Genomic DNA, 20,721 nt, shown 5'->3' with positions numbered 1-20,721 from the left:
AATAATGCACGTTGATGTCAGCTATTAGTATTAAAAAATCTACCAGAAATTAGGGTTAAGGCAACCGTAGGAGATACGGTACTCAACCAAGATGAAAACAAAATGATCCAATCTGCAGATCATGACCAGTGTTTATTGCATGATTTTCTTTCAAACACACTTTTATAAAATTAGGATTCACTTTAGTACAAAGAAGGGTTTCTGTTTTATTCCAAATGAGGCGTGTCAAAAATTCAGCAGCAGTCAGCAGAATCACAGCAGCCTCATCACAGGGGTTTGTTTAGAAGGATTTGCTCAGAGGTGTTGGTTCAGCCACAGCACGGTGTTGAGGAAGCAGTCGACCTGAGTGTCCACCCTGGACAGAGAGTGTCCGTCCTCTGGAAACCACAACAACCTGGAGAGAGAAATGAAACGGTAGAAGTCCAAGGGTCTGGGCCACCATTTTAGGTTTTAATGCCGCTTGCTTGTACCTGACAGGTGAACCTCTGCTCTTCAGTACTTTGTAGAGCTCTAGACCCTGATGAGGAGAAACTCGTCTGTCCTTCCCACCCAACATCAGTAGCACTGGTGCTTTGATCTACACACGTTAAACACAGTGACATTGACTTGATAAAGGTCATGTAAACTCTTTCTTCCCTTAACTAGAAGTAACTGTAATTCAAAAATCCTATCTGTTGATGAAAGTGATGTTTTATAGCATCTCTAAAACTCGAAACTGTTATGTACCATACCATACAAACTTTATTTATAAAGCACTTTAAAACAACCATAGCTGATACAAAGTGCTGTACATTAAAACACAACATAACAATAAAAAAAATAAAAATAAATAAATAAATAAAAAATAAAAACTCTTACAGTTTAAAAAACAAACAATTGTTTGTTTGTCAACATAAAAATGCAAACATTTTTATGTTAGAGTTTAGCACCCTCTAGAGGGCATTTTTTGGTAATACAGGGAACTTCAAAATGCTCAATAAATCATGTTAAGAATTGCTACTGAAACGTATTTGACAATAGAAATTAACTTCTGGCCTAAATAAGGTTATTTATCCGTTTCTTCAAAGCTGTAATATAATAAAGTGTGTGTTTATATGAGTCTTACCTGTGCTGCATGTGTGATGGGAGACTTCAGTAACATTGCAGCCAGGGTTTCAGCATTAGGGATGTTGTCATATGAGAACTGAAAGCCTGCGCTTGTGTATCTCCTGTAAGCAGGAAGACAGAAAAACAAAACTCATGTTATAAAGTGACTATTACAGTCCCATGTGAAAGTATCCCCACCCATTGAACTTTTGAAGAGAACAAACTTACACAATGTTATATTTCCCTTTCACTTAATTTGTGTTTTTATGTGCCCTTCCTAAAAAAAAAAAAAAAAACATCCAACAAAACCAACAAAAACGGAAGAGGTCCAGGAGGTGTGAATACTTTTTCACATAACACCAACCCTGTTGTGAATATTATGTACAGTTTTTCTCACCAGTCCACTATGTCACTGGTTCCCAGCAGCGTAGCGGCGTTAATGACCGGATTCCTGGCTGCGCACGCTCTGTAGGAGTCTGGGTACTGACCAACCAGATGACAGGACAGGAAACCACCATGGGAACCACCAATCACAGCCAAGCGTTTGGGATCGAGGGTTTTGTCACTTTGGAGCGAAGCCATAACAGCCCGCTGTATTACAGGGTGAACACAGACAAGATTAATTTCATGGTGTTAAGGTGAAGGATCTCTGTGTTGTGACAAACACTCATCTGCTAGAACATCAACACTTCGCTCATCATAGGCTTATTTCAAGAGACAGACAAGGAAAGTTGATACCTGAACATCTTTTACATCCTGACTCCCAATCTGACCAATCAGGGATAAAATGCTGTCTTGTCCGAATCCTGTGGATCCCCGATAGTTCACTGGATGGAGACAGAAAAAAAGGCAGAGTGACGACAGCTGAATTACAAAGGGATCAAACCCTTGGAACCCAAAAAAAATACTAAAATCTAGTTATGATTGTTATCGCTGGCATGCGATGTAATCCAAAACAGATATTTAAAGTAAACTTTTAAAGTGCAGGACAAAAAAATCCAGGTTGACATTGCCCCAACTGAAGCACACAGCAACTTTACACACATGGGATCTTTCCAGGTGTTTTCCTCATACACATCTGTAAGATTATGAAAGTCGCCATCTGTGCGTTTCTGGGAGAAATTCTGCAGACGAGCAAGGAAACAAAATATCTCACCCATAAGCACAGCAAAGCCCAGTTCAACCAGTCCAGCGGTGGTGCTGTTCCACTCTGCAGGGAACTGGGAGTGAGGGCCACCTAAACGAGCAAGGCATTGTTCTGGGTGTTTATATGAGCCGTTTTGCTATGTGAAAATGTCCCATGCAAAGCCAAAGAGAGGTCCAGACCATGGACGAAGACAACCACAGGTGTTCCGGTTTCACAGAAGAGACGGGACGGTTTGACCAAGATGGCCCCGAAATCTAAGCCAGCTGTTTAGAAAACAGACAATGAAGAAGAACGAAGAACAAAACTTATTTAATCAAACATTTGGTTTTCTTGAAAGTTTTTTTTGATTCTAAACCTTGCAGGAATTCACAAGTGGAAAAAATCTCACATGTTTTCTGTTATTTTATTGTTCATATTAATGTTCCAGCTCTTAAATGTGCAGTAACATTTATAAATATATATTTATGTTTTGTGTTGTTTTTTTTACATATTTGTTAAAACCGTTACCATGTCGTGCTTGTATGTCCTGAGACAAATAATCTGTCCATCCAGGTTTGACAAATTACATCACACGTTTATCATGTTACTCCCCAAAGAAATCTTCTAATGAGAAAGAAGCTGAAAGCTCACGGTAACGTTGGTTGTCTTCGTCTGATGTAGGTGTGACATCTAGGACCGTCCAGAGGTAATCAAACGTCGTGACGGGCTGCTGCAGAGTTCTCCAGGTTACAGTCTCGTCTGCTGATGGGAGGAATCCCACCCTCTGCACACACCAGAGCAACACATTACCTGAGCTGGAAAACCCATTCATCTGGGTTACATCGGTGTGTGTGTGTGTGTGTGAGTGTGAGTGTGTGTGTGTGTGAGTGTGTCTGACCAGGGTGGGAGGCAAGTTGGGGCTGGAGCAGCAGATGACCATCAGGTCTCTTTCGACTGTCAGTAGCTTCCAGCTTCCATAAACCTTAGAAAGATCAGAGACGTCTGCAGCTGAAATGCAGGAAAGACAAAAAAAAATGTCAAACCCATGTATTAAATCCTTCTGCTTCACAACTGTGTGCATTTTTTATTTTTATTTTTTTGCTCTATCACAGTAAATCTCAATAAAACACACTTGACATTAGTAGTTGTAATGTGACAAAACGTGGAAAGGTTTGAATATTTTTAAAAGATGTATGAATTTAAGATACATATACAACAACTGCACTGTCAAAAGTGTTCTTCCATTTTTACAGAGCTCGCAACCCGGGGCTTTTATTTTGAAATGTCATACCTTCCACCTGTCTCTGGTGTTCTTGGTGAAGATGAGACGAGGAATGAGGAGGAGGAAGAGGAGGAGGGTTTGGAAAGTAAGAGTCGGCAGGAAGAGGAGGGGCCGAATTTTGGGCAAAAGGAGAAGGAGGAGGTGGAAGAACAGGAGACAGAAGAGGAAGAGGAGGAGGGAAGAGGGGGACAGTCGGTGGAGGAGGTGGTGGCAGAGGTGAATACAAACACCAATAAGGGGATGGAGGGGGAGGAAGGAGAGGAGTGGGAGGCTGGGAGGGAGGAGAAGGGAAAATAAAAGATGGAGATGAGGACAGAAAAGAGGAGGGAGGGGGAGGAGAGGACGGACTCTTACTATCAGAGAGGGAAGAGACTTTCTTTGTTCCTCTGTCCACCATGAAGACATCCTGACAGGAAACACAGAGCAGTTTAACTGCTAATGACTCAAAATCAAACACAGCTCGCTTTATTTTGAAAGTATGGCATGAACATCTGCTTGTTGGTTGCAGACAGCTGTGAGCGTTACCTTCCAGTTTCTAACGGCGCTGCTGAACACGACTTTCTGGCCGTCTGCAGACCAGCAGCGGGACGGCAGCGCTTCATACACGCCCGCAAATTCACCTGGAACCACCAGAAATGTACAAGATTACTAATCTAGATATAATCTAGATGTGTATTAATTAAAGCTCCAACAGTTTAGACCAACGCGTTGCACCGAGTGAGTCTTGATTGGGTGGCCTGATCGACCTTTAACCCACCAGTCTGAGGTCTGCTGACCACGTCCACCATGGTCGAGGTCTTCCCACTGCTCAGGTCCAACTGTGCAGGTTTAATATTCAACTGTTAATGGACAGAAAACACACAGAGAAGTACAAAACAACCCAAACACACCCCACACCTGCTGCACACTGAGGCACTGGTTGTGAGGCCCAAACACTCTACCCTGCAGGTAGATCAGCGTGGACCCATCTGGACTCAGCCTGGGACAGGACACGGAGAGGTTGTCCCCTGATATACACTCTGGGACAGGAGAGAGGGGGGTGTAGATCGCAGAGGTCAAAGGTCACAGGATCAGAGACGAATATGTTAATAGAGACGGAGGTAAAGGTCTCACCACAGCGTCCATCCAGGCTGAGTCTGAATAAAGCCGACCTGAAACACAAGGAAGATAAAAAATAAAAAAAATTTCTCTAGATCATGCTGGATTATTCAGTTAAATTCAGCTTAAATTTAACTGAATTTATTAAGCTACGATCGAGAGTCAAGGCAGGAAAATATTAGAATCGATTCCAATCAGGAAGTAAACACTTACGCCAGGTTTTTAGGATAAAACGGACTCTGAATCCTCCAGGTAAATACTTGGTAGTGTGAAAAATGTTTCCATATCAACAGCAAAGAAACATTCTGAAGCGAGGGAAAGCAGCAGATGTATTTCTAAACAGTAGATGCTCTTTAAGGGTTTGTTTTTTCTTCTAATTTCTATTGATGTCCAATATAAATATCTAAAGACATAAAGGACATTTTACTACTTTGAGAAGCTCCCAATCTTCCCCCGGCCTGTAGTTTGATCATTTATACATGTTCTCACATTCAATAATTAGAATGTCAAGATATAAGTTAGATTAAAGTGATAAACTACTTTTTTTGTCATTCTTTTTCATTCTAGGTGTGTATGATAAAGTCTGAAACCTGCGGTTGGAGCAGAACTTCAGTCCAAGTCTGAAAGGCTCATGGTACCAGCCGACGAAAAACACAGCCTGGCTGCCGGGAGCCCACAGCGCCTGAGGAAAACATTCATATATTGGTTAACCGTCAGAAAATAAAGTTTCTGCTGTGATTAAAAACATCAGTGATGAAGAAGTGAGGTTAGCGTCTCTCCTCACCTGTCCAGGTGAGACGTCCTGCGGGACGCCCTGCAGCACCTGGACCTCACCATGATGCAAATCCACCACACAGAGCACTGGGACACTCTTACTGGTCAGAGCCTCGCCCCAGTCCTCACAGTACACGCTCCTGTCCTGTGTGGACACAAAGACGTCTCCGCACAGCGAACTCGATATCGGGGCTGTGTTTCCGTGGCGATGTCTGCCAACCTTTCTGCTCGCGGATTCTCCAGAACGCGTTTCTGCCGACGAGCTGCGGCTACGCTCAGCTACGAACAGCAGCTTGCTCTCACACTCTGACCAGGACAGGGAGCCGAACTGAGCTGGACGCACACAGCGAGACATGAGGGGCGTGTCAAAGTACCACACTCACGGACGATGCTCAGTCCGATCTCTTACTGTCGTCGTACACTCTGCCGTGGATGTTCAGGGCCGACAGGTTGAGGCTTTTCCTGAGGCCGTGACGGTCCCAGATCTGAACAGGAACGAGCACAAGCAGCAGCTTATTGAGATGTTAAAGCGCTTATGTTCCTGGGGATGATTTAGATCCATCGTTCTTACCTCTAGGAGCTGCTGGCTGCTCGTCTCCCTGACAACAGCCCTCAGGCCACAAATTGGCGACAGTTCACTCAGTAACCTGAAGAACAGAAATGAATACTTCTGCAAAATAGTCACCATTGTCATCTGAAGAAAAACAGAACTGGAAATGCCAAGTTATTGACCTAAAGTTGATTGAGCTTATCAATCACAATTGACTAATGATTAATTGATAAGTGGCCTTTTTCTCTTCTTTCCATAACACAAAAGACTGTTTTTCTGACATTTAGAAAACAAAGCACATTTTAATATTTTAATCATTTGTGGTTGAGAAGTTCACACTGCTCTATCAGGAAGCGCAGCTGAATGAGCCACATAAAGTGCATTTTCCATCTCACGCCGAACTCTGGACCGTTTCACTTTCCTGTTCTGGTATGGCACCACCACCTTTGTTTCTGCGTTAACTGGCTGGGATTAAGGATGTCCAGTCGCACCCTCTTCTGGATGGCGGGCACACTACAACACTAAAAGTGGGTCTAAGCAGATATCATCAGTTATTCGACTGGGACTAATTTTAAGCGATTAATCGTAAGTCAATTAATTGTTTGGATCCCTAGCCGAGCCACATCTCCTGTGCCGGCAGTTTGCACAATAACTATTTTTGCGTGCACAGCTTGAACACAAACGGTGCTCCTTTGTTTTTCACTTTTAATAATCCCATGCATGCTGAAAAAGAGAATGTGTCTTCTATTCTGGAAGATCTGGTGGATCGTTGAATCATTGTTTGTGGCAATTGTATAGCCTTTAGGTTGACATCATTTTAAAAATATAGACATTTATTCTCGCTTAGTAAACCTCAATATGTAGATTTCTTTTATGTAAAGGCATGGGTCAATTCCAGTTGAGCAAGAGGGAGAAAACATTTCTGCAGTGTTGTTAAGTCTTTAAAGCTTAAAAGCAGTCTGCTCTGCCTGACTAAAGTATTTTGTTTCACTGACGGTTTTATAAAGCTACAATCATTCACTTCAGGAAGTCTTTTATTCCAGCAGCTATCTCTCAAACAAATGAAACATTTGTACAGGTTTTATGGTCAAGGCTTAATAGCAGCTGTAAATCTAACTGAGGATGAAACAGTTGCATTAAAGCAAGCACCACTCACTCTCCAGACAGCGGTGAACATGGTCCAGGTGGGAGAACAGTCCTGATGCTCTTTTGGTTGTTGCTGTCAGCGATCAGAGTCCACTGCTGTGCGTAACGAAGTCTGGAGTTTCGGACCAGGTCAGTCTGGATCCACTCTGCATGTGTACGCAGTAAAAAGTTGGGATTTATTAAAATGGGCCTCTGGCAAAAGGATTAGATTAATTTTACGTTGCACAAAGGCTTTATTTCGTGTCTCTATAATTGTTTGCAGAAATGTGATAGTTACAGTATCATTAATGTCCTCAAGCGATGGGAGGCAGATCTGCAAAAACTTTACAATGTAGAGATCTGGGAAACAGCTCAACAAAATAGAAATGGCCTAGTCAAAGTCTGGACTTAAATCCTATTGAAATGTGACCTTAAACAGGTTTACATGTTTAAGGTCAGCAATGTGCCAGTTATCACAAACAGTTTATGGCAGATGTTGTCAGTAAGCATGGCACAAAGAAGTTATTAGATTTATGGGATGAAAATTTTTCAGAGAAAAATCTGTTAAATTACCAATTTTTATGGTAAGATTTGATTTCAGCAAAGAGTTTAAAAGTATAATTAGTTTATTTTATTGTCAGGATTATTTTAAAACAGAAGAAACATGACGGTTTTAATAATAATAATAATAATAATAATAATTGTACTACAGTCATTATTATTCATTTATTTATGCAGCTGACTTGAATCCACTTAGTTCCAAATGTGTAATTAACAAATAAATAATGTTCACAATCAGTGGAAGACGCTGTGTTAGCTGCAGCTAACTCACCTGCTGTCACGGTGTAGATCCGGACTTCCGGCAGCTGCTCCTCGCTCACATGAGCTGAAACAGGAGCAGCCAGGCCGCTGACCTTTCCGTACAGCCCGGTGATTTGGTCGGAGTCCATCCGCGTCTGCTGCACCACACACCGCTCACTATGAACCTTCAGGCTCGGCTAACAAGCCTGATAATGGCACCGTCGTTGCATGAAAGCGTTACTCCTCAGGAGCAGCAGCCAAATGCCTCTATTTCAGGCCAAGAGTTAAGCGCATCCCTCGGTCAGTGACTTGACTTGCATTTCATGAAGCCGCTTCAACACCAAACCCGAATGATTTTTGCACTACCTGCGCTGCGCCTCCATGTTGGGACTATACCACCTTGCTCAGTTCAAAGTGGGTGTAGTGATGAAAGTAACCACGAGGAGGCAGCAGAAACACCAAAATAAAAGCATTTTCTTTCTGTTCAATATAAACATGGGCCATTGGTAAAATGGTAGTGGGACTTTACTTGGAAATGTGTACTTTTCCCGGAAAAGACGTGTTGAACTTTCTCTATTGAATACATTTGTGTCAATCTTAGATTATGCTAATCCAATAAAACATTTGTTTTAAGTCCCCACCTCCCATTTTTCCATGTGGTCAGTACAGACTCTGTATGAACATTAATTAAAAAGCTGATGCACTAAATAATATCCATAATTTCAGATCAAAAGTCAAAATAAAAACCTTTAAGCGCTAAGATAGACAGCATATTCTTTAATTTTTAAAACCATAGAAAAAGTATGACTTTTTAAAATCGCACACATGCCCATTAGCCTTATGCTGACTTTACTTATAAGAAAACGTACAACATTTCAATAATTTGGAATAACTAAAAACAATCTGTAGATGTTGAAGTGCTTTTTTATTTCATTTGATTCCCTCCAAGAAGGATCAACATTCTCACTTCTGGTTGATCACCAGTTCAAACTCCTTGGCAGCCATCAAGTTCACGAAATCAGTCATTTAAACAGATGGATGTTTAATGTGAACTTATCAGTTAAAAATAATGTAGTCAAACTTTATTGATCAGCAGCTAAGAATGCATTTATTGTTGTTTAGAGAATAAAATTAATTTAATTCATCTCACATACACACATGTCCATGAATCCATGTGCTGTGTTACATACACGTAAATATTTTATGACCCGGTAACCCTCGTTAAAAATGAGTCACAAAGAAAACTTATATAAACTTCTGTCATCTTTAACCATAGTTGTCTCTGTAAACAGTTTATAATTTCAAGTTTCTTAAAAAACAATTACAGCTCTTATAATAAATTAAAAACAGTAAAATACATTTTTTTCCACCAGAAAAAGCTCACTTCTTTTCTAAAAGCAAAAACAATACAGAGATGACAATAATGTTTCTTTTTTTTTTAATTAGGCATCTTCTGGATTCACATGGTAAGTGTTTTATTTCATGGTTAGATTAATGTCAGATAAAACACACTCGCACACAAACACCACACACATTTTTCTCAAAGGTTGCATTGTTTGTAAAAAGGTTTTTTTTGGCCACTGAAGAAGCCACTCTGGCTGGGTGAGAGACATGGTGCTTTCAGGGGCGTAAACAAGGAATCGGACATCCCATACAGTAAAGACACTTAACAGAACGTTTCCTTGGCTCCTTTTTTTTTGGACAGAATCAGATTCTTTTAATGATTGGTTCAGATTTCAACCCTGTTCTGCTACTTATTAATACAAAACCAAAAAGCATCAAAATGTTTTCATTAAAACCACACAACTGGTCTGGCAAAAACACTTAATAGCAGGTAAAGCTCTTTGTAGAGCAAATGAAGAGCACAAGGGGAAAAAATCTGAGTCTTTTTGTGTGTGATGGGTGAAGATCCGAAGGCATCTCGGTTCCTCATCCGCTCCCTTCTTGTCCGTCCCTCACATGACATCAGCGCGTTTGTCCCTGACTTTATTCCTCAGTTTCGTTCGGGCTTTGAAGGCAGCCGAGTTGAATAAATGCTGTTGAAGGGCAGGGGAAAAAAAGTGTTTATGCTACATTAGGAGGAAGTTTTTGTAGAGTGTAAGGTTTCTTCACCAGAAAGAACAATTTTTCCATGAGGAGGTAAAAAAAAAAAAAAAAAGAAATGACCAGTGTTTCCCCCAGTGCATTATAAGCCTGGCGGGCCACCAGACTTTACTTGTGCCCCCACCAGGCTAAGCATTGCTTATGTCTTTTTAAATGTTTGCATTTTTTTAAAACTTTATAGTTGGTGTTCAAGTGTTAATCTTCCAATCTTTCAATGACACATAATTATCAAGTGATATTTTCAAATTTCCTGTCAACTTTAAACATTTAACTCTAAAGCACCCAACCACAGGGCTTAGCAAGTTTTCTGGAGGAAACCTTGAATGACTATTTCATAAACTAAAACTGAACAACAATACATACCAGTAGAGAATCTATTGGCCTTTATTTTAAACCAATACAAATTGAAGAGATCATGTTTTAATGTTAAAAATTAAATGGCTAGTAAACTCTGTGTTTCCAAACATATTTATTATTCTGAACAGGTATTACCGGTTTTAAGATCCAGGAGTAAGCTAGTGAAAAAATGCATCGTACTTTACCTTCTCTACCCGTGAGATCTTACTGCCTTTGATAGTAGCAGCATCTAAGATGAGGGGAGGTCCAAGGCCAAAGATGTCTCGGAGTAGCTGGTTGTACTGCACCAAAACAAAAGTTGCATATAGAGGTTGGTTGAGGACAAATCGTCTTAATGTTCTACACAGTGTGTTTTATTGTGTTGGAGTGTCGTTACCACACCTGTAGATGGTGTCTAACTCCAGATTCTAGGATCTCCTTGAAGGCATCGTAGATTCTTTTCCTCATCCACCCATCGATGTAAACGCTCTCCACCCCAAATCTGATCTTCTCCTCAGTGAAATCCTCATTCTGTGGGGGACAGAAACTGGATGTCAGGAACTAAAGAGACAGCAGGGATGCAGAAGAAACCTACTGCAAGCAGGAAAGCAAAAGTCAAACCCTCCAAGTTGGAAATACTTGAGACAGCTACCAACCTCTATGTAATGTAGCACCTCTCTGAAGATGGAGCGCTGTTTCCTTCTGTCGTTTTTGGCTCTGTGTTTGTTGCCGTCTGTGGCTAAACTCTTCAGACATTCGCACAGACTTTCGGTGTCCTCCACCTCAAACTCCTACAAGCGCAACATAGCGTTAGTGACGCCAAGTCAAATGCATTTTTACAGCACTTAGCAAAAAGATTTATGTCCCTTGACATTTTTTCCCCACATTCTATCAAATTACAACCCCAAACTTCAATGGATTTTAATGGAATTTTATGTAATAGATTGATTTGCATTCAACAAAGTATTCATCCATTATTCATCAATAGTTACACTATCCTCCACTACGCAGGTAGTATTTGTTTGCGTTTACCTCATCTATATTTCGGCCTAACTCCACCAGCAGAGCGATCGTCTCTCCCACTGCAATCCTGTAGTTGACGTCGCTGCTCTGCAGACAGGCCTGCAGCTTAGGAAGGTGCCTACAAAGAACACAGTGAATGTATTATCAGTATTTGGTAACGATTGCAACCTACTAATGACATTATACAATAATGTTGGAGTGCATTAGACAAAATCCTGGGTTTAAAATTCCAGCTCTCAAGGGAAGGCGTCCTTCTGAAGTCTGAGGCTCAACTGTGTTGGACCTCAGACAGGTTGAAAAGCTGCAAGACATTTGTTATCGGAGACTAGATCAGAAGGCCACACCCACTTCAAAGAAGGTTAGACTGACTGGCATGTCCAGCAACTGGTCATAGTTGAACAGACTCATTCATATGTCCAGATGCAAATTTCTTCTTCCGCTGGAAGGCATGGACAATTGTCTTCCAGCTGATAAGTTACCTAACCCCAGTTGATGCAATGAGTAGCTTCTCATCTCTAAAACAGCCTGTGAATGCATGTGATATCCAAGACGGTGCAATGAAATATCAGTGTGTGTGTGTGTGTGTGTGTGAGCTGTTTTGGTGGTGTCTGTGTTTTGATTTAATACAGATTTCTGCAAATCTTGGCTGATGTTGCAATGTGCGTTTTGAGTATTTGTCCATAAAATAAGAGGATATACATTCCACAAGCACAAATTTGTGGAATGGGCAAATTAGTATGGTGGGTATTTTTTTTTATTGTGACTATGAATAAATTTGTACCTTTAGATGGAAAACAAAGGATGAAAAACTGGATTTTGACTCAAATGTTACATTTACTTGTTTATTCAACTGAAGAAGAATGTATCAAAACAAAAAAAAGTGAGATATTAATCTTTATTTGGAGTATTAATATTCATCATGTTTTTCATGTCCACTCACAGTTCCAGCAGCTCAGTGAGTTTGGAAGTGGGACAGAGCGTGGCCAGCAGCGACCAGGCCTGCAGGGCGGCAGTGTGGAGACCGGGCAGACCCGGTTTGGGTGTGGGCAGCGTTCCTTCTCTGTTAGGGTAGGAAGACGAGAAGACACTCTCCAGAAGAGCCAGCGACTTGACCAGGTCCTGCAACAGTTCGGACACCATGCTAAAAATGTGCATTGAGCAAAAACTAAATACAAAATCCAACATATAGGAAACTCATTGATGCTTTTTTTGGGGGTGTTTTGTCCCCAGGTTTGTTATCGAGTAGTTGTGTGTTGGCACAAAAAGTTGCAAACAAATCTCACCTCTCCTTCTTCTGCAGTGGAGACATAGCAACACAACCCCAAAGCCCTGGCACACTGATGAGACAGGAAGTAAGCAGATGTACATTAAAACGCTGACGTTTCCTTATTAAGCCATACTAATGTACATAAATGTTTTCATCTGTTTTTATTTTTTATTTTTGTCTAAATAGTGACAGTGAACTGAAACAATTGAGGTGCTTCTCTTTTTAAAACATTCAAAAAGAAGCAGAAATCTTTATCTAAAAGCAAAGTAGTCTGTAAAAAAGTGTATGCATATAAAATGTTCTGAAGCAGATGTGTTTAAAAATGCTAATGCCACATTTTAATCTTGATCTTTTTTTCTTTTTTTTTTATCGTCCAGGACTTCCGATCAGAAACGGCGTTTTCATTTTAAAGGGCGATTTGCTAAGAAGAGGGCGTCACTCACGCTCTGACGAGCTGCCATGTTGGCACCGCCGTCATTCAGGATGGAGGTGAGAACAGGACGAAGTGACTTGAAGCCCTCCTCGGCCTCGTCCCCTCCACCCAGCTGGATGCACAGCAGGGTGAAAACGTTTGCGGCCGCGGCCTGCTCCTCTCCGCCGCCTGCAGACGCGGAGGGACGGAGGAGGAAAGTCAAGCTTGGGCCACCTGACTGGTTCACTCTAAGTACGATGTTTTATATTGCATCAAACAAGCTCAGGCAAAGCTCTGTAAATTAATCGGAAAGTGTGTGTACAAACAACCAAACAAAACTAAAAGCGTGACGCATCAGTGGTGACACACAATGTCAATCTATTAACTCGCTTGTCTTCAGAACCTTTTTTGAGACTTCTCTCCACGCAGTCGCACACGGTGAGACGCTGGCCTGTCAGGAAGTCGTACAGAACTCTGGAGGAGAAAGCTTGTCGTAGTGACTCCAGGGCTGCCAGACGAGTCTTTGCACTGAAAGACAGAGACAAACAGAGCGAGACTTTACAATGAGACATTAGAGACAGTCAAAGCTTTTTCATATTGGCTGCTACAGTATCCACCTGCTGTGGGAAGAATGAACAATATATTATTGTAAAGCAGAGTTTAATGCACAGAACTTCTGTATTCTCCTATAAAAGACGCTTTATAGGAGAATACAGATAGTCACACTGCAGCCCATAAACTCTTGTGTTTTCAAACCTTTAGTTGTTTGGCATCTTCTTGTTGCCAATCATTAATCCAAACATGTTATCTGTCCAACAACATTTTTTTTTATCTCCGCACACCAATTCTTAGCGTTTTGATTTTCAGGATATATTGTCCTGGAAATCAATTTTCAGGATATATTGTCAGGTTCTAGCAGACCATCGTGCTGTCATTATTTCTGTTTTAGGGAAGCTACATAAAAATCTTCACCTTTTGTCCATCAGGTTGTCTATACACTGTTTGAGCTTGTCTTCTGTTTCTTCTTGTGCAGTCTGTTCATCCACCTGCTCACTCCCTAAATATGACCAGAGGACACTTACAAAGTCAATGTTGCGCAAAGTAGTTGTGAAAAAGTTAAGACTTCCTACTAAATATTCAGAAAATTCAAAAAACTTATCTAATATTCACCTCAGCAACAAGAACTAGACTTGTTTTAATCAGCTGCTCTAATTTAATCAGCCTGCTTTGTGCATTATAAGGTCTGTGTCTCTGTACAGACCTGGGCCCTCTTCCAGGACAGAAGCAGTTTCACTGGCGCTACTGTAGTGGCTGAGAATGTCCGATGTCAGCTCATCGTCACTGGCTGCAGATTCTCCCTTCATCCCGTTTTTAACACCTGGCAACAAAAAACAAAACATCCACAGAATGTGAAGCACTTGCAGGGAAAAAAAACAACAACAAGAACAAAGAAATCTTTTTAGTAGTAAGTTAAAATGAAGTGAGCTGAGAGAATAAGCCCAGAAACGCTGCTAGAATGATCAGCAGCAATGATTGTTATTTCCACAAGTCAGGAAAAAAGAAGTTTGAAATCAGGAGCTCTTGGAAAATAAACTCACTGCCAGCACATGTTGGTACCAGGTGAGGGTAGAACCAAGGTTTGTGCTTCAGTGGACCAAGAAAAGACTTGGAACCCAGACAAAGTTGCAGAGTGAGTGAGTAGAAGAGTTAATTACTCTTAAGAGAGAAGAAGATGGAGATCGTCTATCGTCTATGTTCATTTGCTTTGCAACTATTAGCCTTTCAATAATTTGTGTTTCTGACTCAAACACTTACGACCTGGGTCGGTTTCTGGTTTCTAGAAAGGAAACGGTGTATTCTACTGAAACTCAATGACTTTTAAAAGTGGAGAAAACAAAAAGCCTGGAATCTGCAACATGTAGAATTACAAAAATAAATAGTGATTAGAAATTGAAACCAGAAATCCACCAGAGAAACAGCTGGGTTTTTTTTTGTTTGGCTAACTATCAGGACATAGCTGCAAACCACCGAACTGGAAAGGTTTTCCCATTAAGCAGTAGTACGTGATGGTTTAGGCTTTTATTAGCGCACCGGAGGTTTGTTTCAGCACAGCTCTGCCATGTGTGCTGGAGGAAGAAGAGGCAGCCAGGCTAAGCTAGGCTAACGCTCATGTTCCTGCCGGCTCAGGACTTTCTACTGTTGGTGGGATTACTGAAGACCAGCGAGGCCGTTCATCTGTCCCCTCATTGGGCGTTCACGATCCAGAATGGTCACGCTGCGTTGAAATCAACTGGCACAGGAAAAGTGATTCAGAGGTCACTCATACAGCAGGAAAGCAGAGCGATTTTATTTGATATACCAGCTGAGGTGATTTAGTTTTAACGAACATTTGACAGCTACTCCAAACTGAACAGAAACTACAAAAGTGAGAGGAGTTACAACTTCAGCAACATTTGCTCTTGTATTATTCAGCCGTTTCCACCTGACTAAAGAAAAAAAAAACAGTTCATAGTCAACCTATGAATAACTGGAATGAGAATGTGTAACCAGAGTAATAATAGGGGAAAGTTCAGCTATTCAAACCTGAGCAGACCCAGTGTTGGATTCATTGTTGTTCCATGTCTTTTATTTAAACTTTAGGGTAGGCTGCCTTATTATTAGTCCACTCATAAATGCATCCACTAATACTATATGGATAATAAAAAAATAAAAAAATAAACTAGTGACTGGAATTTTGCAATTGAAAAATACCAGCTTTTACCAATCAGTGAACTAACCATATCCACTGTCAGCCATTTTTATTACATGTTTAAAAACTACATATCACAGCTGTAAGACACCATTTCATAGAAAACTGCATGCCCTATTGTGGTTCATTCAGGCTGTGACAGAAGACTGTCAGCAAATAATAGAAAGAATTAATTTTCTGTTTTCTACTGAGCGTCCAATCTTAGGAAGTCAGAACAAAGAAATGAACGAGTCGTTTTAGTAACATGAGCTGAGATAGTCACTGATATACGATGCTAGACTCCATTATCATTTTGTCTTTCTTAATAAAACAGTCAAAGTATTTTTAACACTCATGTGACTCATGTTATGAAGTCACCCCTCCTCTGTTATAATAATGGTTCACGACTAGAATTTAAAAAAAGAACTCAATGCTGTTGCATCTTCCTGTACGGTTATCAAAGATAAATAGAAAAACAAAGCTTTTAAAAACAATGGATCAGAATTTGAAAAACTGACTAATCATACAATATGATTTTGTCCTGTTTGTTATATTAAACGCTACATGACACATTCTGTGTGTTTTATTTTTATACTCTTTATCACTGTTGTGAACCTGCAAAAATGTGTTTCCATAATCAGAGATTGGGATCAACAAACAGGTTCGGTGGGAAGGTAACGCGCTCTGTGAGCGTGGACCAGTCGGCAGTTTTTCCAGTTATCCTTGAACTCCTGATCACTGCCTGCTGACTCCCACTGCAGCCCCACACACAGCGATACACCTTCCCACGCAGACCCACCCACGGTTCTGTTATCTGCCTGCCACGACTCACGTGGCATCTCAACGATCGAACAAAAGACTCCAGCAGTCGGTGACGCTGACCCAAATATGACTGGACGGCTTTGTTTGGGAAATAGCCTGTCATCTGAAACCACAAATCCATTTCAGTAGGCAAAGGCGACTGCTGGGATTCTGTACATGCAAACTGTCACTTGGAGACAAAAAAAGAAAAAAAAAAAGAAAAAGACGTCTCTAATTTTATCTTCACTCAGGGAAGCCAAACGAGCAGCGCGTGTACACAGCTCACTGCAGCCAGCTTCCCTTCCACAAGTTCTTATCACCCAGTGGCCACAGACTGCAGTCACGTTCTGGTGTAAGCCGGAAACAGTTTCACCGGACCGTTAGCTGCTTCGGGAGGAACGGGGATTCAGGTTGGGAGTGGGGAACTTATTTTACGTCCTTCTGTGCTCGAGTTTCAGCATTTAACAGTGAAATAGGTTGGACGTTTGGGTCAGGCCAGTTTCATGAAAGAGAGTTTTAGTTTTAAAAAATAAACAAACTACTACAATGAAGATTTAGTGCTTTTAACACTCTCTGTAGAAAACAAGCTAAACTAAAAACATTAATGTATTATTTTCAGAAATGGGGGAAAAAATGCTCACATTTTACATTCTAGACATATTTAAGGCACATTTTCTGTGCTAAATTAGTCAAATGGTCACTGTTCACATGTAAGCTAGTTGTATTTTGCTGCAAATGGCAACCAGCAGTAAATATGGCCCATCATTATCTTTAAATAAAAAAACAAAAGCCTGATTTTCTCAGGTGCGCAAAAGCCTAAAAATACCACTGCTGCCTCTATCTGGACATTTTGACTAACAGTAGCCTTTTAAAAATGACCCCAACCACAATTACGCTGTTTTTGCCATCGTTTGGAACCAAAATCCAAATAATACATTTTAAAAATTCTACTTCCCCATCTATAAAGAGGAAAAACAATCCCTCAACACCATCATCATCACTTCTAGTCAGGTCATATGGAAGTTGACTAATAATTTCAGTTAAAAAAAAAAACAAAAAGTGTTAAAAGTCAGGTGAGGCATATGGGTGAAGAAATGAAATGGTTTCAGTGCGCTTTAGCATTTCAGTTGATGTTAAGGTTTAATGCATGCACCTCACTGAGGGTCATCACAGGGTTTGAGCTCAACGGGGATCTGATGTTAGGAATCAGAGAAGTTACCTTTCAACGATCCTTTAGCTGAAAGCTGCAGCTGAAGAACCTCCTGACGCAGAGAGCCTAATGGAGTTGGGAGATGGACGGGCAAAAGGACCAAAAGGATGTTTGACATACAACGTACGTGGATGGGGAATAAAAATAGTGGATAGGAGAATAAATCAGGGGACGAGGGGGGAAAAAAAGGGTAATGAGGGATGGCCGTGATGGAGAGAAAAACAGCAGAAGTGAGCTTTATTTCTAAATCATGTTACATATGAGCACCAGTGCTCAAATGCTCCATGATCTCACTGCAGCGCCACATTTAATGACCCTGTAGATGCATTAGTTTATTTCTTTACGACTTCCCTCCTTCTAATTTCCGTTGGTAATCAATGCGATAGAGTTTGTGTGTACAGATGCACGCTTTCCAAACAGGTTGGACCAGAGACACACGACATTCACATCGTCGTCATACAACATCAGGAACCTGTTAGTGTGGCTGCAGGAAAAAAAAAAAAAAAAGAGACTTGCACGTGGCACGCAGCTTTCCCACTTTCAGCACTCTGAAACCTAACTGTACAACCAGCTGTGCACAGTTTAAATAGCATATCACTGCTGCTAAAAATAATATGCAGTTCACCGTAGCCCTGCATGCAAGAGTACACTATGTTAGCACTGTAAATATTCGAGTAATCAGAAAGATGAACCACATACGGATGAAAAGTGTTTCTAAAGGGAGCTGCATGTTCTAAAGTCCATTACGAGTGTTGGTGTAGTAACGAATTAGTTTGGTCACAATTTTAAGATATTTGAAAGAAACAAGGAGGAAAAAAAATACTCCACAATATATTATAGTTAAGATCAGGGTCAGCTATGAGGAGTAGAGACTGTTTTGCGATTCTTGCTGATCTATAATAATAATAAAAAAAATTGGAAAATAGTTTAAAATATCAACTCCACCACCATGTTGTCTTTGTTTTAAAATATTTGTGAAATCCGCATAGTGTGATATTACGTCTGGTGCCAATATAAATACTAATCATTCATGACAAAAAGGCTTCTTAAGGCTTAAACATAGTTATTTATAAAATAACTTGCAGGAAAAAGTTCAATAAATGATGACATTCTACACTGCTACAGCCTCAGGTGTACAAAAGCTAGGGAGCCACAGTCTTTCTAATAAAATTGGTAAGTTGCAGTTAATGATGATGCACAATGATCTTTTCCCGAATTATAAATTCTTATTTTCTTTAAAGGTTTAACTTACTGATATCTATTTTAATCAATTCTTGTTTTTAGGACTAAATAAAGTTATTTTTGTATATACATTTGCCCTACTGATCCCCAATGAGAGCCTACTGAGGGGTAAAATAGTCGATTAGATTGTCTCAGTGATGTTTTTGTGCATTTGTGCTTAGTTGTAGGTGTGCAAATAGCTCTGTCCAATGTGGAGCATTTTACTGCATGTTTAGCTTTTCTCTGAAAAAGAGCAACACAGCAATGTAAACATAAGGTTGTTTCTTCTTGTTTTAAATATGTCATTCTCCATTTGTCAAAAATTTTTTTAATTGTTTTTTTTTTTTTCTTTTTTATATAGAAATCGGAATTGGCTAAAATCAGCATTAACAACTTTGCAAAATTGGTCACAAATGATCACAAATAGGTGCATCTCCAACACCCATTTATATTCATGACAAAACAACATTTAATTTACAAAACTGCATTCATTTGTAAATATGCTAATGTTTAATCAGAAGTTATGTGTTGTGCTAAAAGGAATAATGGGTGAAAAATAGCGCTAAAACCTTACAAAAAACATTCTGCAAATATTACGAATTGTAATAAAAACGCTGTGGTTGCCAGGTGCAACAATGACAGGTTTACACGCTGAAGTCAGAAGAGCAACAGGCTGCTGTCACCACATGGACATCATAAATATTACTAAAAGATGTAAATCCTGTTTTCAGATTATGCGTCTTGTTGTTTTCTTGTGTCTATAAAGGTGGACGGGGTTTTCCATGCTACTGTTACTCACCCGGCTTACTGGAGCCACGTTTCCCTTTTTTACTCCGCGGCATGTCGAGCAGATCCTCCGGGTCACAACAAAGCTAGCTGAGGTAGCAGCGTCGGTTAGCCTCCTTCAAGTCCGCTCCGCCGTTATTCAACAGCTGGAGACAGAGAAAGACGCCTGTCTAAATTATTCCTGTTGCCCAAACTTCTGTTTATGAGTCAAAGACTATAAAACCGACACCTTTTTTTCAAACTCTTCTGTTGACACTTCGCCTAGCGTCAGTGACGAGCAACACCAACCACGTTTTACAACTCTCTGCCGTCTTCAATCCCGGAAAAAAGAACTGTCCAGGGCGGGATATGTCCCAATTTTTACCAGTTTTTCTGTGTATTATCTGTGATTGTCCCCGGGTAATCTATACCTAACGCCAGGTTGGGATGGTAAATATTTCTCGAAGTGTTTAGGACGGAGTTTGGAGCACGCTGCTGTCACCAGGTCCACCATCTTCCCCACAGTAACTACTGAACCCACCGGTTACGCGGGTTGCCAGATTGGTTGGTTCTGTTGATATCCCCCGTTTCCGAGTAGGTCAGACACCAAAACCATTAGAAATCAGTAAAAAATATATTATTGTCATACTATTTTAGCTGTACCCAGGCCTATGTATTTGGCCTACACGTCATGTTTCTATGTAAAGGAGAAATTGTTTGCTTATCTCTTATTAAATCGTAATATTCCACTGCACAAAACTATCAATATTAAACCCAGCTGAACCTCACCCATTTTAGGGGAGTTAAGATTAGCAGTATTTTCCTATTGGGTATACCCCAGATTAATAAACCTGAGATTTTTTTATATTTTTTTTTCTTTACTTAATTAAATTCGAAAGTGTAAATGTTTGGCCCAAATCTTTGGCCTAATCTGACTTAGCTTGAGGCATTGTGAAAAGAAAAATGTGTAAAAATGTTGGTCTCTTGTTGGAGGTAAGAAAATTGTGCTATTT

General features: G+C 40.4%; 2 protein-coding genes across 4 annotated transcripts; both read right to left on the bottom strand.

The window, feature by feature from the left end:
* Window positions 1–113: 113 nt before the first annotated feature.
* On the bottom strand, window positions 114–8,260 carry zgc:136971 (S9 family peptidase). 2 transcript variants are annotated; one of them, XM_016663923.1, is made up of 22 exons: window positions 7,874–8,260; window positions 7,073–7,208; window positions 5,938–6,013; window positions 5,776–5,851; window positions 5,587–5,699; window positions 5,377–5,511; window positions 5,183–5,274; window positions 4,608–4,645; window positions 4,392–4,513; window positions 4,252–4,312; window positions 4,020–4,114; window positions 3,849–3,900; window positions 3,504–3,524; window positions 3,111–3,220; window positions 2,864–2,996; window positions 2,413–2,496; window positions 2,243–2,323; window positions 1,825–1,913; window positions 1,484–1,677; window positions 1,106–1,208; window positions 471–577; window positions 114–394 (listed from the first exon to the last, which is right to left on the bottom strand). In XM_016663923.1, exons 1-22 carry the CDS (start codon window positions 7,989–7,991, stop codon window positions 295–297), a joined length of 2,136 nt encoding a protein of 711 aa, XP_016519409.1. In that variant the 5' UTR covers window positions 7,992–8,260; the 3' UTR covers window positions 114–294. The 2 variants fall into 2 exon arrangements, with proteins under 2 accessions (XP_016519409.1, XP_007577878.1); XM_007577816.2 differs by lacking the exon at window positions 3,504–3,524.
* Window positions 8,261–8,750: 490 nt separating this feature from the next.
* On the bottom strand, window positions 8,751–20,275 carry ifrd2 (interferon-related developmental regulator 2). 2 transcript variants are annotated; one of them, XM_007577814.2, is made up of 14 exons: window positions 19,959–20,275; window positions 19,743–19,875; window positions 17,732–17,788; window positions 14,245–14,361; window positions 13,956–14,040; window positions 13,387–13,511; window positions 13,015–13,172; window positions 12,588–12,641; window positions 12,245–12,423; window positions 11,314–11,422; window positions 10,938–11,072; window positions 10,684–10,812; window positions 10,488–10,583; window positions 8,751–9,878 (listed from the first exon to the last, which is right to left on the bottom strand). In XM_007577814.2, exons 2-14 carry the CDS (start codon window positions 19,783–19,785, stop codon window positions 9,798–9,800), a joined length of 1,368 nt encoding a protein of 455 aa, XP_007577876.1. In that variant the 5' UTR covers window positions 19,786–19,875; window positions 19,959–20,275; the 3' UTR covers window positions 8,751–9,797. The 2 variants fall into 2 exon arrangements, with proteins under 2 accessions (XP_007577876.1, XP_007577877.1); XM_007577815.2 differs by lacking the exon at window positions 17,732–17,788 and having other exon boundaries at window positions 19,743–20,274.
* Between the last annotated feature and the right edge of the window lie 446 nt (window positions 20,276–20,721).

The sequence above is a fragment of the Poecilia formosa genome, unplaced genomic scaffold (assembly GCF_000485575.1).
Source record: "Poecilia formosa unplaced genomic scaffold, Poecilia_formosa-5.1.2 Scaffold456, whole genome shotgun sequence".
In the NCBI taxonomy this organism is placed as follows: domain Eukaryota; kingdom Metazoa; phylum Chordata; class Actinopteri; order Cyprinodontiformes; family Poeciliidae; genus Poecilia; species Poecilia formosa.
Note: the sequence above shows the minus strand (reverse complement) of the source record. Positions and strands in the feature narration are given on the sequence as shown.